We start from the raw sequence: 26,079 nt of genomic DNA on the forward strand, positions 1-26,079 counted from the left end.
ACAACCTTAATATTTAATTTACAGAGATGACACAGGCTGTGGGCAAGGGCCCCCTCAAAGAAGCCCTTCCTCTGTCTCAGGTGTCACTCCTTGCTAAGGCAAACGCCTCTTTATCTCCTCTTATTACTCTTCTGCCCACTAAATGTAGCCCCCACCCCCAGTTCTATTTTAAGGCCTCTTTTCTCGGTGAGCAGCTCCCAACTTTTCCAGGCCTGTTCAAACCCCTCTCCTGGCTGTTTAGGGGAATTTGGTCGTTCTTTATTGAGCATTCACCCAGTGAGATGAACACTGGCAGGCACTGGGGATGCAGAGATGAAGAGCCACCCACCCACCGCAACTATGCAGAGCTGTAGATGATGCCTTGAAGTAAAGAGCATTGTATCTTCCTGCAGGTCCACAAGTGCATGATCCAGGCTTGAGGGTGGAAAGGAAACAGTACATACCTACCGTTCAAATATACTTTGCTAAAGTATACTTTTGTTTTTCCATAAATGTACAAACTTTATTCTTTTTAAAGACGTATGTCATAGTATTCCTGTGTTTGTATATTTCACCAGGTTTCTGTCAATGGACAGTTTTATTTTTTTGCTGTTAAAAACTGCTGCAGCGATCGTCCCTGTTACATGTATCTTTGCTTACAACTGCAAGTATTTCTGCAGTATGAATTCCTGGAAGTGTTACTGTTGAGTCAAGGGCGTATGCATGTTTTTGCCAAATCACCTTCCGCAATGGTTGAACCTGGTGCATTCAAACCAGGTGGTGGGTGGAAAACGGCGGGTCCGGAGCAGCCCCGGCCTCCGAGCGGCAGGCGGCGCTGTGGGCGCGTCTCCGGGGAAGCGGCGGAGGCCGCGCCGACCGCCTTCCGGTGACTTCCGGTGCGGCGGCGCGCAGCGGGCTGACACGGGAGCTTAGCCGGGCGCGATGCCGTACGCCAATCAGCCCACCGTGCGAATCACGGAGCTCACCGACGAGAATGTCAAGTTCATCATCGAGAATACGGACCTGGCGTGAGTCGGCTGAGGGAAGCTGGCGACTCTGGAGCGCCAGGGTTGAAGCCCGGGCGGGGCGGGGTTCGTGCTGCTGGCCCGCCTGTGCCAGGGCTTTCACTCTGGGAACCGCGGGACCGGCCTTTCGAGCCTGCGGGGTCCTCACGCCGCTTGGTTTTCATCCCTCAGGGTGGCCAATTCTATTCGGAGGGTCTTCATCGCTGAGGTGCCCATAATCGGTAAGCGCCCCCCGCCTCCTCGTTGCCAGGGCCACAAGTCGTCTTCCCTTCCCCTTCCACCCCCACCCCCCGCAACACACCTTGGGCACCTGCTTCCAGTCCTTGATTTGGGCCGAGGGGAGGGGCGTTGAGAGAACAGCAGTTCTGGGGACTGTAGCGGACCCTGTGCCCTTCGCCCAAGGCCACTTCTGGCCACCTCCCCGGCTCTCGCGGGCCGCTTAGCTTCGTTCACTCCTACGTTTGCACTGATGAAAAGGAAGAGTATGGGTTCAGGAGTCTGCGAACTTGAGTTAGAATAGTGTTTTCACTTACTGCCTCTGTGAAACGGGCAACTTATTAAACTGAGCTGCAGTTTCCTCTGTAACATTTGGACGCTACTAGCACGCATCTCGGTGATATCAAGGCTTAAGTGAGGTTATCTCTGTTAAGTGCCTTGTGTTTAGCTTATGTTCAGTGTCGGTAGATGTCGTTTTATGAATCTGTTCCTTAAGTTGCATTTATGGAACATTAATGCCAGGCCGTGGTGCTGGGCACAGGGAATGCAAAACTAGTAGAGAGTTCTTGCTGTCGTGGACCCTGTCGTGAAGTTGCAGGGAAAAGATGAATCCACAGACAGCACTAATGCAAGACAGCCTTGGTGGGTCAGTGGCTCAGGAGAAGGGAGAAGCAGAGAGCGCGTCAGTGTCGTTGGCGCTTGCAGGAGGGAGGATGTGTTTCTGCTGTGGTTCAGAGCTGCTGCACCAAGTGTGCAGACCCCTAAGGAAATAAACAGGCCAAATGTTTGCACAAGAAGAGAACATGGCGCTTTTATCCACCACGACCACCCCAGTCACTTCAACCCAGAGCTCGGCGTGCTGGTCCTCCCTCTGCCTAATCAGAAATGAGCGAGTTGTACGTTATGTTGCAGCCCTGACATTCCGAGTCTAAATGCCACTTTTCCCACCAATTCAGTTCTGCAAATAATAATTGAGAACCTGTTACAGAACGGGTCACAGCTAGGAATACAAAAGCTAAGACACCTGAAGACCCTGTTCCAAAGAATTTTCAAAGCTTGAGGTAGAGACAACCCATACACAAGTACAGCACGAGACACACTATGACAGGTGTCTTAAGAGAAACCTGGGCAGAGTGTTGTGAGGGAGGAGCTTACAGGGAGGGAGTGATCGTGCCTGTATCATGGAGGGAGGGCAAAGCTTGGTGTTTTGGAGGCTCAGGATTGTAACCTGCACAGGAGCGGGTAAGGGCCTGCCAGGGCCAGGGGCCGGAGGAGTGGAGGGGCAGAGGCAGACTAGCTCGGCGCATGGCTCTTATTTGACTTGGGTGGGGGACGCATTCGGAGGCGTAGATCTGCCCCGGGATGGTCACGCACCATGGGTTCAGCAGTTATCAGCCCCTCAGCTAGGACATGAAGGAAAGGGCCTCCTCCCTGACTCAAAGCCTGCACAAGAACGCTGTGTTCTTACACACTTGACCTTCACGTGCTGGACCGGGGTCTCACCCCTCTGGCTTGCCGTTGGGGTCGTAGGGAGCCTGTGACTCATCCTCATCCATGGTCTAGAGTCAAACACCGGTCAGCACAGGATTGGGGCCTGGCTTTGTCCAGTCCTGGTCGGAGCTCTGTTCCTGGTGTCATTCGGCAGTTGGGCTCCAATGCCATTTGCTTTATGAATTTGTTTACGTGCAGATGTTTATGAATGAATGAGTGAGTGTGTGTTTAAGGCAAGTGTGTATGAGCACGGAGTCCTTGTCCTCCTATTAGCTCATTGCTGGTAGCGATGGGGTTTTCTACTTAGTGTGCCTTGCCCATTAAAGGAGTTCTGTAGACATTAGTTGATTGAGTGATAATAAAGTGTTAAATTGGGTAATCTAGTCATTATATCATAGAATGAGATATGGACCAGAAGTCTGTGTTACCTGTGTGAGGTTTTCCCTAACTTTTAAGTACCCAGATAGTTTGTGTTCTTGGATTTGGTGTTGGCATGAATAGCAGATAAGTGCTTCTCACGGAAATATTCAGCTTAGAGAAACTCAGCTCTAAGTCGGTGTTTCTGTGTGGTACCGGAACCCCCTTCATTAAGCCCGCCTGAGTAGGGAAGCGGGTACGTGGTGTGTGCGGGTCTTGTCAATACACAAATTCCTGGGCTCCACTCGAGAGCTGTGTGAAGCAGAGTGCCTGGCCGCCTGGCCCAGGCCCCTGTAGTTTAGTAAGCACCCAGTGATTCCTAAATCTTGGGAGCCACTGCTCTAAGTCTTCAAGTGAATTTGGTGTCTAAGCTGCATGTCTGCTGCCTTCATTTTGTAGCCATTGACTGGGTTCAGATTGATGCCAATTCTTCAGTCCTTCATGACGAGTTCATCGCGCACAGGCTTGGTGAGTGGCGGGTTTTGGGAGGTGAAAGGGAGGGGGCTGTGCCTGGTGCCAGAGAGGAAGCCTCCTCACTCCCAAGGGGACTTCCAGGGTCTCCTTTTGGCTTGGCCACTTGGCCTTCTTCAAAGCGTGTTTCTGTGTCTTCTAGGGTTAATCCCCCTCACTAGTGACGACATCGTGGATAAGCTGCAGTACTCCCGGGTATGCTGGGTGATCGGGCGGAATGTGGGAAAGGGGAGGCTGGGCCTTCGGTTCTCAGAAGGATTTTCCTGACATCTTGCCTCTAGCCTTTAGAAAGACAATATGGAGGTGTTGTCCAGAGCCCAGGGCAGTCATTAGTCCGTGGTTCTGATGGGCCTCAGATTGATTAGGCTCACAGGGCATCAGTCTCTTTAGCCCGTCACACAAGACGGGGTATACACCAGAATGCCCATGTATACTGAACGGGGGTGGGATGGAGGGTTGTTTCTTTTGAGTCTGATCTGTTCAGACCCTGCTTTCCAGAGCATCTCTTCCCAGTAACGGGCCTAGGAGGCTAAAGGGAGTCAACAGGAAGTTGGGGTGCAGGGGCAGGGTCAAGGAGAGGGAGTGGGAACTGTCCACAGAGCAGCACCTGAGGGACTGGCGTTCTGGTGTCTGCCAGATTTGTAAAACATGGCTCCCTTCCTCTAGGGCCGCACTCCCTCTCTCATACATGTTAACTGGCCTAGGACTAGGGAGAGAACGGGACAGGATTAGGTTACCTGCATCCCTTCACCGGGACTGCGTTAGATAATAGCTTGAGACTATTCCCTCTTGATGGCTTTAGGTCAGCGGTTCTCAACCTTTGGGTCACGACCCCTTTGGGGGTTGAACGACCCTTTCACAGGGGTCGCCTAAGACCATCAGAAAACAAAAAGATATTTACATTACGATTCATAACAGTAGCAAAATTACAGTTATAGAGTAGCAACGAAAATAATTTTATGGTTGGGGGTCACCACAACATGAGGAACTGTATTAAGGGGTCACGGCATTAGGAAGGTTGAGAACCGCTGCTTTAGGTGATCCTGAATCAACCCATCTAATTCCCAAGGGCATGTCATTTTCATGGTGGCTAATATATCTTATAAATATATATGTATTTTTTAAAAGGAATACTTAAGCACACAACAAAGTGTGGAGCTAATATAACAGATACTCATGCTCCCACCAAACAACTTGTCACATTTTAACATTTGCCATATTTGCTTCACCTCTCCATATTTTTGTTTTTAAGAAATAAAATACAGATATTAGTGGGGACAGGTGTACAACCAATTGAAGAGCAGTTTGGCACTATCTTTTATTTATTTATTTATTTATTTTTTTTATGTATTCTTAGCTGAGCCATCCTGCCACCTGTTGGCAGCTCAGCAACAGCTCAGCTCAGGGCCATGTAGGAATCGAAACGGCAACCCTGTTGCTCAGAGCTTGCACTCTTGAGCAAGCTGTTAACCAACTGAGCCACTCAGCTGGCCCAGTTTGGCACTATCTTGTATAAAGATATGCATGTCCTATTACCTAGTAATCCCTTCCATTAAATTTTTTTCTAGTATTTATTTACTGAAAGGTGGTGTGATCCTTTTTTTTTTCTTTTCTGAAAAATATACAGAAAAGTTGAAATAGAATAATACCCATTTACTTTTCACCTTTAGTTACCAGTTGTTATTATTTTGCTACATTTGCTTTATTTTTTATATATATGTTATTATTTTTGCTGAACCATTTGAAAGAAAGTTGCAGGGACCATGATACTTCTCCCCTAGCTTCTTCAGTAACACATATCCTAAGAATAAGGATATTGTCCTACATAACCACATTATCATGCCTAAGAAAATTAGCACTAATTTGTAATATCTATGTACAGTTCATATTCAGATTTTCTTAGTTGTCCCCCAAATGTCCTTTATCGTTTTTTGTTTGTGATCCAGCCAAGATTTATATATTGCATTTGGTTGTTATACCTCTTTAGACTCTTTTAATCTCAAGCAGACTCCTTCTTTCATTATACCTTTTTTTTGAGGTTGAGTACCTACCTATTCATATTTTTATCTTCCATTACATTTCGATTGTTCTGTTTCAAATTTCTAAGAGTGATGCAGTCTCACAGGTCTAGGTTGCCTTCCCACCTAACCTGTGTGTGACTGACTGCAGACTGGCCAGGTGTGGCCTGTAGTTCTCCCTCATCATCTCAAAAATAACAAAAGTAGGTTGGATTTTCCTCACTGGTGTGAGGGGAGAACAGTTTGCTTGATTATAATCTAGTAACTCTCTTCTTGGCTGAAGTTAAACTAGCAGATAGTCCCTAACGGAATGGGTTGTTTTAAGAATCAGTTACTTAAACAATTTCAAGCTGTTGATAATTGTTGAAGCTAAGTGATGGTTACATGGTGGCAGCCTATTATACTCTTCTCAGCTTTTGTGAGTGTATGAAATTTTCCATTAAAGTGTTGGTGGTTTTTAGACAAGGTCAGTAGCCCAGAACTTGAAAAGTACTTTTTTTCTATTGTTCCCTGGATCATTTTATTTTACGTGATGATTACATTCCCAAGCTAGTCCACTCAGTTCTTGGGCAAGCTGAACTAGCGTATGAAAGCACCCTCTTCTCACTTACCGCCGTGGTTCTCTGAGGACGAGTGCTCGGAGGGCCAGGCTGAGATGTTAGCAGTGTGTCTCCCAGTGTGGGCCTGGCAGCTGGTGGGCATGGGAAGGAAGTGTGGGTGTTGGCCTGTACGGGTTGTCTCTAAACTGAGAAGCACCGGCCTTTGAGCAGCCCAGGTGTACCGGGTTATCACAAGAGCCTGGGGACTGGCCAGCCCTTCTACAGGTGAAGAGACTTGAGGAACTGGGTGTTAGAAGCAGGGAGCACAGGATCCGCCATCTCTCCGTAGACTCACTCCTGCCTTTCTTCCCGCCTCAGGACTGCACATGTGAAGAGTTCTGCCCCGAGTGCTCCGTGGAGTTCACTCTCGACGTGCGGTGCAACGAAGACCAAACTCGTCATGTCACGTCTCGAGACCTCATCTCCAACAGCCCCCGTGTCATTCCAGTCAGTGTCTGAGAACACCTTCCCTGCGCAGGACCGTTTGCATTTCACCTTCTGGCCCAAGTGGGCCGGACTGGGGTGCATTCTTACAAGACACCGACCTTCCCCATGCTTCCCTCTGCCTTAACCTGAACCTGGTACCTAGGAGTGCTCAGGTGGGCAGAAGCATTGTTGGTGCTGTGTGTCCTGTCACCCCAGGACACTTGTAAAGGCCATAGTACTATTTTGACAAAGAAGGCTGTCACAAAGCTGTGAAGTAGGGGTTGGAGTACAGTCACCAGCGCTGACTGGGCCCTAGTAGGCACTTCTACCACCTCATTCCCAGGCATTGCGTCCCTGGTTGGCAGGAGGTGATCTGGAAGGTAGTTGCCAGAGGAGTGACTGGGAAGATGAACAGCTAACAAGTGTCTCTGTTTGGGCTCCTGCAGGTGACATCCCGGAACCGAGATAATGACCCCAATGACTATGTGGAACAGGATGGTAAGGGGCTGGAGTGAGTGTGCACATGGCTACCCAACCTGCCGCTTTGCAGGCCAGCAGGGAGGCAGAGATGTGACGCAGCTTCTCGTGCTGCTTGGGCTCGTCAACTGGCCTTTGACCCATTTTCCAGATGTGTGTGGTCTTCCAGTGGCACTCCAGGTCAAAATTTGGAGGACCACGCCTCTCCTGGCCCTTGACTGACTCCTGCCTCTCCCTGCAGACATCCTCATCGTCAAGCTGAGAAAGGGCCAGGAGCTGAGACTTCGAGCCTATGCCAAAAAGGGCTTTGGCAAAGAGCATGCCAAGTGGAACCCAACTGCGGGGGTGGCTTTTGAATACGATCCCGACAATGCCCTAAGGCACACAGTGTACCCCAAGCCAGAGGAATGGTAGGTCGCAGCTGGGAGTGAAGGCAGGCAGTGAAGGTGGGTGAGGGTGGACTTGGCTCCTTGTGACAGAGGTGGGGGCAGGCTCAGTGTGGACACGGGATTCCTGGAAGCAGCATATAACCCTGTGCTGACCTGTGTTTGACTCTAGGCCAAAGAGTGAGTACTCAGAGCTGGATGAGGATGAGTCACAGGCTCCCTACGACCCCAACGGCAAGCCAGAGAGGTAAGACCCTGGTCCAGTGTGAAGGTCAAGTGTGTAAGAACATAGCGTTTTTGTGCAGGCTTTGAGTTAGGGAGGAGGCCCTTTCCTTCATGTCCTAGCTGAGGGGCTGATAACTGCTGAACCCATGGTGTGTGACCATCCCGGGGCAGATCCCTCTTTTAGTCATTGAGAAAGAGGGGCCTCTAGTTATCCAAGCTGTGCCTATTCTGGTTTTCAACCTCCAAAGAAGGTGTCAACCTAGGGCCAGAAACTGACCAGTCTTCTAGTGATGAACATGAAGATCCTGGAACGTGTGACCCTATTTGATTTTCCACTTTCTCCTCCGTGGAGCACATCCATACAGAAGTGTTTTGAGGTTTTCACAATATCTTTGAGATGACTATAGCCTGCTTGAGGTCCTATAAAGTGCATGGGGACCACTGTTTGTAAGAGGTTGGAGGTCAACCCTGGGGCAAGGTCGAGTTCCCAGTGGGAAAGGAGTCAAGATTCAGAAGGGAGAGGGTGGCCATGGCCGCAGCTTGGGCGAGCCAGCTCCTCGGGGAGGCCTCTCACCAGACTCTTGCTTCTCAGGTTTTACTACAATGTGGAGTCGTGTGGCTCTCTGCGCCCTGAGACCATCGTCCTCTCAGCGCTCTCTGGGTTGAAGAAGAAGCTGAGTGATTTACAGACCCAGTTAAGCCACGAGATCCAGAGTGACGTCCTCACCATAAACTAGCTGCAGCTCGCCTGTTCGAGCAAAAGGGAGACCCGAGCCAGCAGCGGGCTTTGGGGGCTCTCCCGAGACTCTTCTAGCTCCTGGGGTCTGGACAGCTGTTGTTGCTCCAGCTCCTTGGCAAGCCATCAGTACCAACTAGAAAGGTAGCAGTGGGGAAGGATAGGCCCATCCCTCCTTGCACGGTCATAGGTAGGTTATCAGGGGTGCCAGTGGTATTTGAGGCCAGGCAGCTTTCACTGGACACGTAGCACCCTGGCCCTGCTTTGTAATTGCCAGTGGCACTCCCCAGGACATCCCTTTCCCCCATTTCGTAATCTGCTTGTAGGGGCCATACTGCTTCCCTGGTAAGCACTACCAAGGTGGGCTCTCCTCTTTTGGTCATTTCACTTTTACTTTCTGTCGAAAAGTTGGAATTTTCCGTTATACCCTAGGCTTAGGGTGTTGGGATTGAGTGCTAGGACCCTCATTCAGGCTGCTTACAAACCCAGTCCCTGCCCAGGGCCAGCCTACTGACACTTGATTCAGATTCCCAAGTGTCCCTAATTTGAGAACAGTGCTAGATCCTGGTTGCCCCCCATAAACCCCGTATTTCAGTCTTTACCCTTCAGTATGACGTTACTGCCAGTGGCCCCCAATTACTGAGTTTACGGTGGGAAGAGGGTGGACCAGGGCCGTAATGAAGGTCTGGCCTTGACCCCTTAGTTTTCTAGATAGGAACATACTCAAAGCAGGTAATTAGGCAGCCTGGCAGGAGGGACCTGGAGAAAACCAGAGATCCAGTACAGAAAGGAAGGGATATTTATTGATTAACAGTAGTTGTCTTTTTAAAAGTTTTTATTTTTGGCAATAAAGAGCACAACATAATCTCCTTCATGCGTCATCGTGCCACTAGCTGAGCCAGCCAGCTCTGCCTCCTCGCCAAGGCCTGGGGCCAGGCTCTTCAGGCTCGCTCATTCCTCTGGGTGGGTATTCCCGGGTCAGGCGCAGAGCTGAGCTGGCTGCGGCCACCTCCCTGGCTCCAGGGCTCTGCTGGAGGGGCCTCTTTGTCATCCTGCCACAACTTGAATAGTGGTTATTTACAACAAGGTAACAAGGTCTGTTCCCACAAATTAGAACCCTAACATACTTAAAAAAACAAAACAAAAACATAAACCACACACACAACCAAAGGTTTGATGTGAATAGAAAGATAGCCCTTCTGCCCGGTAGTCAATAAATACCAGCACTAGAAAATCAATTGCTTTAATTGCATTTCAGCAGGGAGCCTCAGCACCATGTGGGGAGGAGGAAGTGGGAAAGGCTCGGTTTCTGAGTGCTTTTGGCTGGCCAGTGGGTGGCCAAACGGAGAGGGGCCCCGCAGAGGGGGGCATTGCCCATCCCATGTCAGTGAGGGGGCAGCAGGGGTGCTCCCCACAGCAGTCCTGCCGCGGCCTTCCCTCCTGGCCTGGCCCTGGGTCAGGACAGAGCTCGGGACTGGCATCCTCCCCAAGGTTACCAGCACCCCTACCTCCAGGGTAACTTCTCAGCCTACTTACTAAGTAGGAAGGAACCTGGGCAGAAATTTCCTTTTTCAAACTAGATTTTCACCTGAGGTGTCAACCAGATGTCACCTGTGCTTAAAACTCCCAAGTGCAAGGCTACCAAGTGGCACAGTGTAAGCTCGGTGCCGTTCTAGGCCCAGAGGAGTTGGGAAGCCACCTACTGTGTTCGCCCCAGGGCTGCCTGGGAAAGGCCCGCAGTCAGCGCCAGCCTTGAGTTCTGGTTGTCTCCCTCTGGCCCTGGCAGCTCAAGCAATTCTGGCAGCAGGAGGGCTGTACCATGGAGGACAGGCACCTTCAAAACCAGCCTTGACTGTGGCCTGGTCATGGGATTAAAAAATGTGTATGTAGTGGCAGGGAGGGACGGGGAAATTCATTAATATAGAATATGTATTAAGCGGTATATATTAAAATCATTAACAGTATATAGTCCCATGGTAGCTCCAGCCCCTCAACACATGCTCAGGTGGTGTGGCCAGCCCTTTGCCTTGGTCCAGCCTCACTCATGGGGGCAAGGAAGGGACAGCTTGCTCCCTCTCTCCAGGCCCTTGGCCAGCAGCTTCTTGAGGCTGTCCCCAGCACGCTGCAGTCAGCCCACAGCAGGCAGCCCCCGCAGTCACCAGTGCACACTAGCCCTGCTGTCACTGGGCTGGGGTCTTGGCCTCGCTGCTGTCCCCCTGGCTGGGCTTTGGCTTTAGCAGGATGAATCTGTTGAGGAGGTCCGTTTCTGAGCTGGCCTGGGCTGCCCCATACCCCTCACCTGTGGACACAGAGGTAGGCTCAGGACGCAAGTCCAGGTCAAAAGACCTCTGCCCCGAAGGCCTTGTCTTCCACAGAGCCTCATGGCGGGCGAGTGTGGGGCACTGCAGCGACTCACCGGCATAGCTGGAGGCCTCAGCAATATTCTGGGAGCCCGTGATGTGGTGCCAGTAGGCACTGCGGGGCAGCATGGTAGTGGGCGTGCAGGGGTAGGAGTAATGTTCTGTGCCCTTGTTCAGCAGCTGTGGGGCAGAGAAGGGGGACCCTCCCATTAGCTTTGGTGGCAGTGGCTTGTCCCCAGGCAGTCAGCCCAAGACCCTGCCTGCCTCTACTGTGTAAACACTAAGTGGAGACACCTGGCAGCCCCCCCCCCACCCTCCCCTGTACCCTGGACTGAGACCCACTGCCTCACCCTCACATTCTTCTCCATTTCTAGCAGGACCCGCTTGTGTTGCTCGGCGATGGCCAGGGTGGCACTGTGGACCCGCTGGTAAATCTGTTCCCCTTCCTGCGTCTGGAAGGTGTAGAGCCCTTCCCCAGCGTCACACATCCTGGGGACAGAAGTGGCATGGAGGGCAAGGTGGTGGGGGCCATGCACGTGCTTGGTTGGGCTCTCCTGTACCCCAGGCCCTCTTGGGAACAGGGCTGTCCCCCCGAACATGCTGGGCATTTCTGATGTGTCAGGTGCTGATCTAAATGCTTTACAAGAATTAACCCATTCAGTTTTCACCACCCCGCTCTGGTCTGTGAGCACTATTACAGTTTCCCCATTATTAGTTTCTGCAAACCACTTTACAGATGAGGAAACTGAGGCATTCGGAAGGTAAGTAACATGACCAAGGTTATACAGAGGATTATATGGGATCCAAGTTCAGTCAAGCTGGCTCCAGAGGTCATTCAATCTTCACCATAATTCCGTGAGGTCAGGTCCATTTCTTATCCCCTACGTAACACATGAGGAAATTTGAGACTCGGGCCCACAGTCCCAGAGCTAGTAAGTACCAGTGCCCGCATTTGACAAGCAGTTTGACTTGGTAAACAGCCTCCCTTCACCTGCCTTCGGTAAGCCTCAGTTTCATCATCTGTGAAATGGGAACATTACCTTCCCTTTTGGATTGCTATGCCGATAAATTAAGCTCCCAGCACAATGCCTGACACAGTGAAGAGCAGCCACCATGATGACCATGGTGGGACAGGGAGAGGAGGCCAGAGGGTCTTACCGGCCAGCCTCAAAGGTAAAGCGTGTGGCGTCCCGGCCGTAGCGGCGCAGTGAGCAGAGGGGCCATGAGACGAGCTTCACGCGGGGGTTGTGTATGTCCCAGAGGTAGATGTTCTCGTGGGTGATCTGCAGCTTGCACTCGCCATACACATCCAGGTTGGGGCCGGGCAGCAGGAAGACGTTGAAGCGATCTGGGGTGGGAGACAGCGGGCCTGGAGCTTCCCGTGGGGAGGCCTCCTGCCTTCCGTCCTCCCCACCCCGCCCCTCTCCTTAGCCTCCCCGCTCCCCAGTGCCAGTGCCAGGCCTCACCTGTCTGCTCACACTGCACCCCTGGGGCCAGGAGGTCCGGCTCTCCCAGACTGATGTCGTTGAGCCGCGACCCCAGACACTCCACGGACAGCGTCTTGTACCACTCCTCTGCCTCCAGCTCTGGAGAAAACGGCACCTCATCATGCTGCCAGCTCAGGGTCCCCCAACAGCCCACCCCACCTTCCTCAGCCTGAGTTACCCCACCATGCAAGGCAGGGAGGGCAAGGCCAGGGGACTCTGCCTGCCTGCCCCGCTTCATCCTGGGGGCCTGCTGCCTCAAACAAAGGCACCCCCACCCTCACCCTCACCCATCACATCGGCCAGGGCTAGCCGTGCTCTGCCTCCTGACTGGACCACTGGACCATGACTGGCCCGGGGGAGGCCGGATGGAGGTCTGCAGCCCCAGCTCCTCACCTGAGTCGCAGGTGAAGGTACGGGCTGAGTCATCAGTGAATATGATGGCCACCGCCTGCCTCTTGGTCTCCTTGGGGAGCCTCGTGACACACTTCACATTGCTGATCTCGGTCACCTGGGACAGCATCCACAAGGGACTCAGTCAGGCCAGAGCACCACCCTCGCATCCCCCACAGTTCCGCCACAGTACCCCGGCAGGGTACTCTTGAACCTCTGGACTCTTAAATCATCATTGCTTACAGGTTAGGGGAGCTAGGGCCCAGGCCCCCTAACCTTGGGGCAGCCTCGGAGGCACACTGACTTCTCATCCGGATACTTCTCCAGCCGCTGGGGCCCCTTGCTGGAGGACTTCCGGAACACCAGCCAGCACCTGCGGTAGATCTGGGGGGCAAGATGACAAGGGAGTCAGACTTCTCAGGACCATTCCCACCCAACGTGACCCTGCAGTTACCCCTGCCTACGGCGGGGGGCAGTGCCACACAGCCTTCCCAGGAGCCCCAGCTCAGGAGAAAACCTGGGGACAGCTGGCAGCAGCATGCCACACCCCTAGGGATGAGATCCCGTCCCCAAATTGGAACCATGAGGGTCCACGTATACGCAGATTTTTTTCAATAAATAGTCGACCTTCTATCTCCCCAGGTTTTTCAGGATTTTTGATCTGTGGTTGGGGGTCTGTGGCTGTGGAAGGCTGACTTTAGGTACTGTTCTAAGCCATTTTATATAAGGGCCTTGAGCACCCGCGGATTTTGGCATCTGCGGGGATCCTGGATCCAATCTCCCACAGATCCTGGAGGGACACCTGGGGAGTCAAAGTTATACACGGATTTTCTACTGTGTGGGGGATGGGGGTTTGCTCTCCTAACCCCCACATTGTTCAAGGGTCAACTGTAATATAAATAGCCAACATTTACTGAGTGCTTCTCATTTGTACTTTTTGTCAGCGCTCTACACAGTCTCAGAGTCACTCTTGAGGTCGGTTCTGCTATCTCGACTTTATAGATAAGGAAACTGAGGCACCACAAAGTTAAGTAACAGCTAACAAATGGTATTTAAAACAGGCTGTCTAGATCCAGAGCCAATATGCAGAGCCCAATGCACACTACATTCTGCCCAAGGCCCCAGCAGCACCAGTCACAACAGCGGGAGCGTGCTAGGGACAGGTATTAGACCCTTGCCCGCCCCCGGCCTGCACATCATCACAGCCCTTGTTCTCAGAGCTGGGGGAGGGCTTGATGTGGGCAACACCCCTTATCTCCAGGAGCTTTCACTCACCCACTCTCTTCATTCTTAACCAATGCTGGGGTGTAGGAGGCCAGGGTTAGTTCCCTGTTCCAGTTGGGAAGCCAGAGGCTCTCAGAGGTCAAGGGGCAGGGCTAAGAACCTGGGGTTCCTGGGGTTACCCCGGAGCACAGCATCTTCCCTGGCAAGGTTCCCTCCTTGTCCAATCACCAACAATGACCCTGTGCCTAAAACCACACAGATTCTCTGTAGCTTCTTGGACTCCTCCCAAGGGTCAAGGAGCCAGGGAGGAGGGAGCAGACCATTTTCTACGGCTACCAGGGGCATCCTGGCTGGTCAGACACCTTGAGGAGTGGACCCAGCCACTTCCCTGCATTGCTTACTCTCCTTCCTCGGCCCCTGCCCCCCTGCTTCTGGCTCTCTTCCAGCCCAGAGTCTGGCTGTGCTGTACCTACTCATTCAGTGGGCACTCTAGAATCCAGTGGACCCCATTCTCCAGGAATCTCTGGAATCTCTCACAGGCAAAGAGGGAGACTAACGAGTGGCCTAGAGCAGAAGAGGTGAGGGGCCCTCTGGGCCATAGCCCCAAGCCCCTGCCTCCTCTCCAGCCGTTCTGCCATGCGAGCACCAGGACCTCAGCAGGCAGAGGCCCAGCGTACAGGGAACGTAGACAGCCCCATCCCAAGAAGCCAGAGTCATGCCGTTTCTGGCTCCTGTCTAGAACCCTAGGAGGCATGTCTGCCCCTGCACCCATGATCCTGGCTCAGCCCCTGGCTTATCCACCTATATCACAGCAGGCCTCAGCTTTTAGCTGGGAGCTGCTTTAGGGCAAAGACTGTATTTTATTCTCAGAATCCTTACTCACATCCTGGTAGCCTCCTTAACAGAGCTCTGAATGACCATATGAAGAGAGTGAATGAATGGATGCATGCATGACCCAGATATACCCCACCAGGTTGGGCTCCATGCAGCCTGCAGCGTCAGGGGCAAAAGGCATGGGGGCCTGAGCCCCCTGGTTGCCTGGTTACAGACACACACACACACACACACACACGCACGCACGCACGCACGCACACACACGCGCGCACGCGCGCAGCCCCAGGGAACCACTGTGCTCACAGCTCTCCTTCCTCACACACATGTACACACACTCACGCACACACACGCACACACTCACACGCGCGCACACACGCACATACACACTCACTCACTCACACACACTCGCACACTCACACACACTCACACACACACTCGCGCACACACATGCACTCACACACACGCGCGCGCGCACACACACACACTCACACGTTCACACACACACGCGCACGCGCACACACACACACACACACACACACACACACGCACGCACGCGGCCCCAGGGAGCCACTGTGCTCACAGCTCTCCTTCCTCACGTCTCACAGGTCTTTGATCAGGCTTCAGAAACACTGCCACAGCTCTGCCTCAGGAAGAAGGCCCTGGCAGGTGGGGGGGGGGGTCCCGGTCTCTTTCAGCCCCTCCCCGCTCCCCTTTCTGGGCTGAGACAAGGCAGTCTGGCCGCTCTGGGGGTGACCACAGCCCCTCACACCAGGTCTGCATGGGGGAGCTGAATTCCAAGTGGAGGGGCACCCCTCTCCCGGCTGTGCCCACCTTGGGTTCCCAGTCTCTTGGAACACGGCTGATACTGAGCCCAGTCGCTGCCCCAAGCGGCTTGCCTTCTGGGTAAGCTTTGTCCTGGACAGGGCCTCAGCCCAGCTGGTCCCTGGGGACCTGCTAGGTCGGGGCCCACAGGAACGAGGAACCATACTAGAAGCTGAGCCCCTACCCACTCGGCCTCCCCACCTCAGCCTCATCCATCCCTCTCTCAGGATAAGAACAGAGCGGCTGATCGCCACCAGGGCCCAGTCTCCTGGGCTGGGGCCCAGGCTGGGACAAAATCCAAATTCAGGTAAGACTGCAGACATGCCCACCTGCTCAGCTGCTGCCTCCTGCTGGACAGACACACCCTCACAGGCCGCCAGGCAGGAGGGCAGCCCCTCTCCAAGGCCAGGGCTGCTCTGTCCACTGCTCTGTCCAGTACCCAGGCCGAGGAGCTGGTATGGAGCCCTGCTCCTCCCCCATCCCACTCAGGCAGAGCGCCAGGAAGCCTTGAGCAGTCTATCCCATCCCCACCCCCATCAAGGCCATGGGGGAGTGGGGAAAGGAGGGACCAGAGACCAGGGTAAAACACTAGGCTTGGGCCACCTCAGTCACCGGCGTTTCCTTCCGACTGGAGAAGGGACAGCTGCCAGGGTCCTCACTGGAGGTGGGGAGGGTCAGCAGAGAAATAGGGGCAGCTCCTGGTCAACCCCGATCATTACGTTGGCCCCTGGGGCCCCTGCTCATGCCTTCTGGGGGGGTCTTCACCAGTAGGGAGTGCGGGAGGTGGCACCCCCAGGTGTGTCTGAGACTTTATCTCCATGGACCCTCCAAGCCCCAGCTCCAGGCCAAGCACTGAGCGCAGAGGTAGCAACCTGGAGGAAAGTGGCCCATCCCAGAGCCATGGGCCCCAAGTTCTCATTCAGAAACCACATAAACATCAGCCACTACACCTCTCACACCATCGCCAGCCCTCACAACCAGACACTCTCCTTTCCAAACACTGCTTTACCGGTAAAAGCAACCAAAGGTAAACAAATACATAAATACCTGTACACAGAACGCAACAGGAAGCAGGGCGGGGAGGAGGGTACTTAGAAGAAAAGAGGCCAGGAGAGGGGAGGGGACAAACAGGGAGGCAGAGCGGGGAAGTGAGACGCTGGTCTCAGCTCAAACACAGCCTGGCATTTCCAGTGCTCCTGGCCCCTGCCGCTGCCCTGGCGACAACTTCAACAATAGCTGGGGAGCTGCCTGCCCATCGGCTGCCACCGCTGGCCCAGCCACTGGGATGCCAGCCAGTCCTGCTAGGGCGGGGGCTGCAGCAGGCAGAGTGGGGCCCAGGCACATGCTGGGTAGCCCGCTGGCCAGAAGCCTCCGGACCACAAATGCACGGTGCGGAGCTCAGGCGGGCAGCTGTGTGCCCGCCCCACCAGGTTCCAGACCAAGTTCTCCGAGCCTGTCCCTGGGCAGGGCCCTGGGGGGGTGGCTCACCCCAAGCTTCCTGCTCTTCATCTTCACGTAGCCTTGCTTGACGATGTCGTTGAAATTGGTCGCCATGGTTCCCCCACCTTCTCTTGGGTGCCGGGTACGGCCAAGGCGAAGGGAGGAATGCCCAGGTGGCCTCAGTTTCCGGCTCCTGCGATCACCTGTTCGAGACGCTCCTTCTGGGTTTCCGCACACAGCACGCAGCCGGGCCGCTGCTCACTTCGCCCGCCTCAGCATTGTTCTAGCAGCTCCTTCGCCCGGCGCCTGCTGGAAATAAAAATGACAGGGAGATTAGACAGTGACATCTTTCTCTTCCCCTGGCTGTCTCGCTCTTTTTTTCCTTCCTCTTCCCACACTCCTCCCTCGCAGCCTCCCTCCTCCCGCCCTTCTTCCTTCCCTTCCCTCCCCACCCCTGGACGACAGAACCATTCAGGAAAACCGAGGTGGAGGCGGCGAGGAGGAAAATGGTCCAGCCCAGTCCCCTCCCTCACGGCTGGGGCGAGGAGTTAACCCCTTCCTGGGAGGACTGGCGCTGACTCTGCGGTGGAGGTGGGGGCAGAGGAAGAGGTGGCGGGAGCTGATGTCCTGCCCTAAATGCTGGTACAACTTTGGGGCAGACTTAGGGCAACTTGTCCCCTGCAAGTGCAGGAGCCCCACGGGAGAGCACTCCCCAGAGATGGAGGGGTTCCCCAGGAGGCAGCACAGAGTCTGGTGTCTGAGTGAACTCCATGTTCCCTGAGGTGAAGGAAGATGGCCTCCTCAGTCTCTCAGCAGACCCCCAAATCCCTCTGCCCCACCCCATCCTACACCTGGTTCTCTCCAGCTCCAGGCAGGAAGCTGAGAGTCATCACCTCCAGCCCACTCAGGCCCTGCTCCCAACCCCTGGGACTCTTCAGGGTTTCCTCTGGGTGTTGCTTCCTAGGTGGGAGGGCAGAGTCCAGCAGGGTGGGCCCCCAGATAAGCCTGAGGAATGTGCTGGGCTGCCTAGAGGTGGCTACCGTGGAAGCGGAACCCTCGCCCAGGGCCTGGTGCTGGGAAGACCGGGCTGGTCTGTGAGGGCGCTGGCTCTGGCCAGGCCATGCAGGGCTCCCATGTCCTGAGTACAGGCAGAAGTTAATTACAGAAGCTGGGTCTGGAGCAGAGGACGCAGAGAGATGACAGTGAGAAGCACCAAGGGAAGTCAATATGGGGCAGGAAATGGGGGTGCCTGCAGGGGCCACTCAAAACCAGAGACTGAATCAACAGATACGACTCAGGAGGGTCTCCGTGACAACCCAGTCCAACACCCATTTTACAGATGGGAAAGGAAAGTTGCCCGGCGAGGATAAGTGGCATGGGTAAGGTCACAACAACAGCCAGAAACAGATGAGAGGTTCCGGAGTAGGTGACGGGAGCAGGCCTGGGGGTGGAATGTCCTGCAGCCATCGTTGGCAGCCTGCCACCATCTAAGCTCTTTCTACCATCCAGGCTCACGGGCAGGGCTGTGCCAGGAACATGGCCCCCCATGTCTCTGGGGTCACCGGGTGGAAATGGAGCAGCATTTCTGGGGTCAGCTGGGCATCTGTGCTGCCAGGACAGAGCCCTGAGGCAGGCATGCTGTTGAATCTGCCAGCAGCTTGGCATTAATTAATCTCATGGAAGCCTGTGTGTTGAATCCCTAACAAGGAACAGATGGGACTGCCCCAGTGGGCACATGCAAACAAGGAGAGGCAGAGAGGGTAATGCTCCCCTATCCCACTTGTACCCTGAAGGCCTCTTCACCACCCCCTCAGCTGCCTCCCTGCCCATTTACTCCCTCTATCCCAGGCCCCTGGGGTTCAAGACCTTCCCAAGTGGGACACACAAGTGGTCTCCTTTCCTCCTGTAAAGTCTGGGGTCCCTTCAACAACCCAGCCACACCCAGGCTCTGGCAGTCAGAGAGGTAAAGTTTCCCAGTTCCATCTCTACCGCCTGCCCCTGGGGCTGCCTTGCCCCCACAGCAAGGACTACTTCCAGAAAACTCTCTCCCAAGATGACAGCAGGCTGGCCACCGGCTGTGGGTCCAGAGCAGGAAAGACCCCTCTCAGAATACACCTACAAGAAAACACGAGGCCCCAGGGTTCACTCAAGGCAGCCCAGGATGGGGCACAGCCGGGAAAGTGAATTCAGCTGGCCAGGTGGTTTGGGCAAGCCACTTAACAGCTCTGTGCCTCAGTTTCCCCATCAGTAAAAAAAAAAAAAAGGGGGGGGGGTGAATTTACCTACTTTGAATGAGAAAATAAATCCATGAGGCAACCTGCCTGCCCGCTTTGGAACCAGAGCTTCTGACTCAAAAACAAGGGCTGTTTTTACTTCAAGAGCTGCTGCCCAGCCCAGGGCTGTGAAACCACCATCATGCAACCATCATCCACCGGCCCAACGCAGGCCTCTCCTTCCTGGATCCACCCGTTACCTTCCCAGCGGCGCGCCCCAGTGACTGTGGCCACCAAGCTCTCAGGAGCACTCTTGCCATGTCTGTCCCTGGGCCCACACCCCGTCCCATCCCTCAGACCCTAAACCAGCCCCACAGACATAAACCAGCAGAAGAGCAACCTTCCATGAGAAACCTGGGTGACAAAGGGCCTGGCAGCTCACTCTGGCCCCATGTCACAGGGAGTCCTGGCCACACTCAGCCCCTAATGATGTTAAGAGCAAGACCCAGCCTGGGACCCAAAATGGTACAGCAAAGGGGGAGCTGGGGAGGGAGGGAGGCAGGGAGAGGAAAGGGCCCATGGACAGACCACACATTTGACTGGCAGTGGGATCAGGTGTTTGCAGGGAGGAGAATCCAGACCCAACCCAGCCCCCAGAAGGCCTGCACTGTGTTAAGCTAGAGAGGGGGCCCCAGGCTGAGTCTGGGTGGGCCCAATGGGGCATAGAGGTCAGAAACTGGGCTGAGGCAGCCCCAGCTCTGCCATCCATAGGGGTTACTTCCCACGTGGCTCCTGAGCCAGCGCCAGCTCTAGCTTCTCAGTAGCCTGCAGCAGGGAAGAGGCCCCACTAATTCAAGAGGACCTGATCTCAGCTCTGAACACCCAGAGAAACTAAGCAGGGTGCCCAGCGGCCCCCTCAATACTGCAGGGGGGAGCAAGAGCCCTCCATTTCTCCTTCCAGCTTGGCATCCACACAGCTGGCTGCTCAGCCAGAGACAGTACCCGCCCTGGGCCAGGCCACCGTGAACTCCTTCACAGAGAGATCAGGGCTGAAGGGCTCCTCTCCTCAGATAGGGCAGGTGTCCTGTGGGGAGGGGCAGGGGGACTCCCTGGTGCCTAGTAGAGGGGAGGGGTGGAACCCACCTGCCCCATGGGGCAGCCACCCTAAGCACTCCCTCTCTGCACCTGGATTCTGCCTAGAGGCTTTGGCTCCGGAACAAACGCTACTTGCTGCTGTTGGCAACCAATGACTGAGCAGGAGCGGCTGCCTGCCCGGCTGGGCCTCCCCACCCCATGACAGATCGGATCTTATCAGGGCTTCAGGGACAGCCCTACCTGGACACTGGCTCCCTGTTGTCTCACTGTCTCCACCCAATACAGAAGATCCTATCAGTAGGATCCTAGCCAACACCAGGGACATTTCCTGTCACCTGTGGTCTGGCCCTCTTTCCCCTAGCTTGATTGCTATCAGGACCAGGAGGGGGTCCTCACCACATCCAGCCCCCCATTCCCACCTCCCCTCCAAGCAAATCCCCACAAAGAGCCACCCCCTGAAACCTGCAGGTCTCATCCAAGGTGGGTGGCAAAGAGATCAAATACCAAACTGGGCAGAGGAACGGTGGGAGGAGGGGACATCTGAACAGCCCCAGTACCCTGGGCCCTTAAGTCAGGAAAGCAGTGCTGTGCCATCCACCACTACCACTGTGCTCTCTCCTGGTCCCCGCCCACCCCTCTGGCCTTGTCTCCCCATGCTCTCAGTACGGCCTTGCTTCTTTCACGACAAGCCTAACTCCTTCCCACGCAGGACCACTGCTGTTGTGATCCACCTACAACACTGTTCCCTCAGCTGGTCCCAAGGTTCATTCTGCTGCTTCATTCAGGTCTCAGCTCGAAGGTCACCTCCTCAGAGAGGCCTTCCCGGTCCACCCTGGCCAAAGGAGCCCCACCAGTCAGTCTCTATTAGATCGTTTCACTGTCTTCATCACAGGCATCACTGTAGGATTTTCTTGTTCCTTCATCAGTTCATCTGTTGCTTGGCTGCTCACTGTCTCCTAGAATGCCCTAGAATATCAGCTTCCTGGTGCTAGGCTTTGTCTAGCTAACAGCTCCATTCCCACACCTAGAATGGTGCAGAGTGGGTGCTGGGTGCGCGACTGAAAACATGCTCTCCAGGATTTGTCCTCGTCCTTTCTCCCACGACCACCAGTATCCCACCAGTATCCGCCTGGCCAGACCCAGCTCAACTTCCAGGTGTGTGTGAGCAGAGGCGGGCTGCCACCTCCTTGGGTCCCAGTGCTTTCCCAGTGCTATCTGTCATGCAGACAAACTGGTGTTCCTGGAGAACCAGCCGGGACCAGACCCACTGTTTGGTTCAAAGCTGCCTCGAGGGAAGAAGCAATGCTGACACTTTGTCCAGGCCTAGCTGGGCGGCCCCACCTTGACCAGGGTTGTTGGGTGAGGTCATGCCCAGCCCTGCTGCCCTGCCCAGGAAGAAAGGGCTGGAAGTAGCCAGCTTCCAGGAACAGAGAGGCAAGCAACAGAGAGGCGAGAGGGGGCACAGCTCCTGGGACCCATCCTGGGTGGGGATAAGAACGGCCTGCACTGGAGCCACATCCCTTTGAAAGGAGCAAGAAAAGAATAGGCACTAAACAAGCCCAGCCTTGCATGAGCTGCTGTGATCCTGCGACGCCCGCCCCTCACTGCCCTTGATTTTTAGACCCCCTACAACCCCAGACCCTCCATCAAAGTGTCCTGGCAACTGCTGTGCACCTGCGGTTTGGGACAGGCAGGCTGCACAGAGGTGTGCTCTGCCCCACATCACCCAGGTGTCCAAACTCCACTCCTGCCCCTCTGCGGTGACAGGAAGCATTTAACTGGAGGCAGGGCTTTGGGGGCCTTGGGGGAGAAGCTGGACAGGACCCCAGGGCCAGGGGAGAAAGGTTCAGGATGGGAGGCAGCTGGCCGTGAGTTTAAGTTGTAGGGTGGGAGCCATATGCGGGGGGTGGGAGGGAGCTGGGGTAGAGAACAGTCTCTTGGAAATTGGAAGAGCTGAGAGGAGGAAAATGGGGGCTGCAATGGGCTGCGTTACGTCCCTTCAGGATGGCAGGCCCAGGGCACGGAGCACAGGGGCCTGGGCTTCTCTGGTGGGTATGTGTAGGGTAGTAGTGAGGTCAGGCCCGGGAACAGGGCTCCCCTGCAGAGGAAAACTGGGGGTAGATGGAGCTCAGAGGATAGTTTCAGGGGCCTGGGTTAGCTTTGCGGGATGGGTCCCCAGGGTCCCCCAGAGGAAGGACCCGTGGGCTTGGAGAGTTCTCAGGTTGGAGTCGCCGAGGGTCTCGTGGGCTCGGCCTAGGACCCCTCCCCACCTCGCGGCCCATAGTTACCTGGGCGCCGCGGCCCGGGCCGGGGGCGCTTGCTGGGCAGGCGGCGGGCCAGGCTCATGTCCTCGTCGCAGCGCGGCCGGCGGAGGCGGCGGTGGCGGAGGCGGCGGTGGCGGTGGCGGCGGTCGCGGCGGCGGCGCCGAACTCCGGGCGGAGACAGCGAGGTAGGCGCGGCTGCCGGGCTCCGGCTCCAGCAGGGACTGGGGTGCGCTCCCCTTTCCACCCCGCCCCGCCCCGCCCGCACGGCCTGTGGACGGACGGCCCCCCGCCGTATTCCTCCGAGCCGCGGGACACGCGCCGCCTCCGGACCTCCGCCAGGGCGCCTCCGCGGCCCCTCCAGGTACCGCGGCTCAGCCCCACCGCCCTTCCTTGGGCCCCAAATCCCAATCTCACATTTCCTCTCAGCCCCTGAAAGTTGAACCCCACATCAGCTTCCAGTCCCCAATCTCAACCCCCTGACTTCTTTAGGACACACACACACACACACACACACACACACACACATTTCTGCCTTGTCCCCTACAGGACTGCCTGGGATCCACAGCCCAGCCTCCGCATGGACCCCCAGAGATTGCCTTAGCACCCCCCCCAACACACACACACACACACACACACACCCGGTGGTAGCGCATCAGCGCCTCTATTCCAGAGGTCAGCTCTCCTAGCGGTCTGCTACTCTCTTCTTCCCTCCCCTGGCCTCCCCATCCTCAAAACACCCAGAACTTCCATTTTGTGCTCCCCTGAGGATGCCTTCAAGTCCAAACCCCATTCCCCTTGGTCACTCCCAGCACACACTGTCACCTCACTGTTCCTCAGGCCCCTGCAGGTATTGGGGGCGCTGCCCTGCTGGAATGGCACACCGTGGACCGCCTCAGTGGTGCCAGGCAGGGATGGGAAAGGCCCCTAGGGCCTCCCTTGGGGAGGAACTGCCTCGCCTCTCTTACACCAGTGGTCCTCAAAGTGGGGTCCCTGGGCCAGAGGCTTCAGCATCACCTTGGAATTTGTTCGAAATGCAGACTCTCTGCCCTACCCCAGACCCATGAAATCAGACTCGGGGAGTAGTGCCCAGAAATTTTGTTTTAACAAACCCCCAGGTGATTCTGATGCCCACTAACCACTGCTTTAGACTAAATATACGGGGGAAACACCCATTGTCCAGGTTTCTCAGAGGGACAGGCCTGATGCATCAAGGGCCCGAGAACCTCAGCACTCACCCATGGAGTCCAGGCCCCTGCTTCCAAGATCCTGGGCCTTGGCCTTGCCCAGGGAATTTCTTAGGAGGCTGCTTCTCTTTCCCTGAAAATTTCCCTGGATGTCACTGTGGTGACTGTGACCACCAAGGGAGCCCCAGGGACTCCCAGGGGTCTCCCGCCCTGGGCCCGAGCTAACCAGCCCCAGACTGCCAGGGGAGGAGGTAGCCGCCCCAGGCCCTGCTGGCCAAGCTGGCCTGGGCCTCGACCTCCTGACCTCCCCATGCATCTTCTAAACTTGACCCCACCTGCTTTGCTTCAAACCACAGCCCATAAAGCCCCCAGCACTTGATCCATCACAGCAAACTGTTTTCACCACCAGAAACCTCTGGAGGAGTTTGGCCAACCGAAAAAAAAGAAGAAAAAAAAATGTGTTCTCAGTACAAACTAATCTTCCCTAGAGTGAGGTTTCCCAAACTTCTTCATGCTCTCATCCTCATATTATTACCCAATCCACTCTCCCTCTGCGCTATAGTCACCTAAATATTTTTTTAAATGAAACTTTTTATTTTGAGATATTTGTAGATTCCCATGGAGTTATAAGATATAATAGAGAGATTCCTTGTCCCTTTTCCAGTTCTTCCAATGGTAACATCTTGCAAAACTAGAGTACAATATCCCAGCCCAGATATTGACATGGAAACAGACAACATATTGAACATTTCCATCACCACAAAGAGCCCTCCTGTTGCCCTTTTATATCCATACCCACTGCCCTCCCACTCTCACCCCTCCTTAACCCCTGGCAACCACTAATCAGTTCTCCATTTTATACTTTGGTCATTTATAACTTTTATTTGGTCATTGATAACATTTTCCAGAATGTTGTGCAAATGGAATCATAAGTATGTAATCTTTGAGGTTTGGCTTTTTTTTTTCACTCAGCATAATTCTTTGGAGGTTCATCTGAGGTGCTGCATGTATCAGTAGCTCATTCCTTTCTTGACAAGAAGTATTCCATGGTATGGATGTACCACAATTTGTTTATTTGTACATCAGTTGAAGGATATCTGGGTTGTTTCCAGTTTGGGGCTATTATGAGTAAAGCTGCTATAAACATTCATGTACAGGTTTTTATGTGAACATAAGTCTTGATCGCTCTGGGGTAAATGCCTAGGAGTACAATTATTGGGTCATATGGTAATTGCATGTTTAGTTTAAAAACTGCCAAACTATTCTCCAGAGTGGCTGTACCTTTTCATATTCCCACCAGCAATGAATGAGTGATATAGTTTCTTCACATCCTCGCCAGTAATTGTTGTCACTATTTTTTTTTTTTAGCCATTTTGATAAGTATGTAGTGATATTTCATAGTGGTTTCAACTTGCAGTTCCCTAATGGCTAATGTTGAACATTTTTTTCATGTTCTAATTTGCCATCTGTGTGTCTTCTTCAGGGAAATGTTTCTTTATGTCTTTTGCCCATGTCTTAATTTGATTATTTGCTTTTTAACTGTTGAGTGTTGAGAGTTCTTTATATAGTCTAGATACTAGTCGTTTTTCAGCCGTGTGGTTTACAAATATTTTTTCTCAGTCTATAGCTTGTCTTTTCATCCAACTAACAAGTTCTTTCACAAAGCAAAAGCGTTTCATTTCAATGAAGTCCAAATTATCAATTTTTCGTTTTATGAATTATGCTTTCAGTGCCAAGTGTAAGAACGCTCTGCCTAGCCCTCTATGCTAAAGATTTTCTCCCATGTTTTATTATAAAAGGTCTATAGTTGTATGCTTTCCATTGAAGTCTGTGATCCATTTTGAGTTAAATTTTGTTGGAGGTGTGAGACTTAGGTTGATGTTGTGTTTTGTTTGCCTGTGGATGCCCCATTGTTCCAGCACCACTTGTTGGAAAGGCTCTCTTCTTCCATTGAATTGCTTTTGCAACATAGTAAAAAGTCAGTTGGACCTATGTTAGGTTTTTTGTTCTGTTCCATTGATCTGTGATTGTCTGCTAATAGCACACAATCTTGATTACTGTAGCTATATATAAGTCATGAAATCAGGCAAACGGATCCCTCCTACCTTATTCTTTTTTTGTTAAGATTTTTCTTGGAGAGTTGGGGGAGGGAAACAGTGTCGGGGAATCGGGGAAAGAGACAAGTTGCTGCCCTTTTGTTCTTCAGTCTAGTTGTGGAGGATGTTGCTTCACTGGCCCATGTTGGTATTGTCATTGCGCTCTTCCCGGAGCTGGGGTAGAGAACAGTCTCTTGGAAATTG

The 26,079-nt window shown here is 54.0% G+C and overlaps 2 protein-coding genes across 4 annotated transcripts; one reads left to right on the top strand and one right to left on the bottom strand.

Moving 5' to 3' along the window:
- Window positions 1-9: 9 nt before the first annotated feature.
- On the top strand, window positions 10-9,335 carry POLR2C (RNA polymerase II subunit C). The gene is made up of 9 exons (XM_019666848.1): window positions 10-1,007; window positions 1,176-1,225; window positions 3,528-3,596; window positions 3,742-3,794; window positions 6,535-6,663; window positions 7,089-7,140; window positions 7,361-7,529; window positions 7,678-7,752; window positions 8,323-9,335. Exons 1-9 carry the CDS (start codon window positions 922-924, stop codon window positions 8,465-8,467), a joined length of 828 nt encoding a protein of 275 aa, XP_019522393.1. The 5' UTR covers window positions 10-921; the 3' UTR covers window positions 8,468-9,335.
- DOK4 (docking protein 4) lies at window positions 9,284-22,783 on the bottom strand. 3 transcript variants are annotated; one of them, XM_019666847.1, is made up of 8 exons: window positions 17,072-17,431; window positions 12,980-13,087; window positions 12,707-12,821; window positions 12,293-12,412; window positions 11,985-12,174; window positions 11,177-11,315; window positions 10,883-11,006; window positions 9,284-10,765 (listed from the first exon to the last, which is right to left on the bottom strand). In XM_019666847.1, exons 1-8 carry the CDS (start codon window positions 17,135-17,137, stop codon window positions 10,647-10,649), a joined length of 981 nt encoding a protein of 326 aa, XP_019522392.1. In that variant the 5' UTR covers window positions 17,138-17,431; the 3' UTR covers window positions 9,284-10,646. The 3 variants fall into 3 exon arrangements, with proteins under 3 accessions (XP_019522392.1, XP_019522391.1, XP_019522390.1); XM_019666846.1 differs by adding an exon at window positions 22,620-22,783 and having other exon boundaries at window positions 9,696-11,006; window positions 17,072-17,332; XM_019666845.1 differs by having other exon boundaries at window positions 9,696-11,006; window positions 17,072-17,432.
- Window positions 22,784-26,079: the final 3,296 nt, after the last annotated feature.

Source organism: Hipposideros armiger, unplaced genomic scaffold (assembly GCF_001890085.2).
Source record: "Hipposideros armiger isolate ML-2016 unplaced genomic scaffold, ASM189008v1 scaffold_479, whole genome shotgun sequence".
In the NCBI taxonomy this organism is placed as follows: Eukaryota; Metazoa; Chordata; class Mammalia; order Chiroptera; family Hipposideridae; genus Hipposideros; species Hipposideros armiger.

Bases quoted from the DNA above. Each gene is read 5' to 3' on its own strand.
- DOK4 (XM_019666846.1), bottom strand. From the start codon at position 17,137: ATGGCGACCAATTTCAACGACATCGTCAAGCAAGGCTACGTGAAGATG. The intron at 13,088-17,071 runs GTGAGCCACCCC...CTTGCCCCCCAG, and splicing joins TGAAGAGCAGGAAGCTTGGG to ATCTACCGCAGGTGCTGGCT. The intron at 12,822-12,979 runs GTTAGGGGGCCT...ATGCTGTCCCAG, and splicing joins GCCTCCGAGGCTGCCCCAAG to GTGACCGAGATCAGCAATGT.
- POLR2C (XM_019666848.1), top strand. From the start codon at position 922: ATGCCGTACGCCAATCAGCCCACCGTGCGAATCACGGAGCTCACCGAC. The intron at 1,008-1,175 runs GTGAGTCGGCTG...TTCATCCCTCAG, and splicing joins ATCGAGAATACGGACCTGGC to GGTGGCCAATTCTATTCGGA. The intron at 3,795-6,534 runs GTATGCTGGGTG...TTCCCGCCTCAG, and splicing joins ATAAGCTGCAGTACTCCCGG to GACTGCACATGTGAAGAGTT.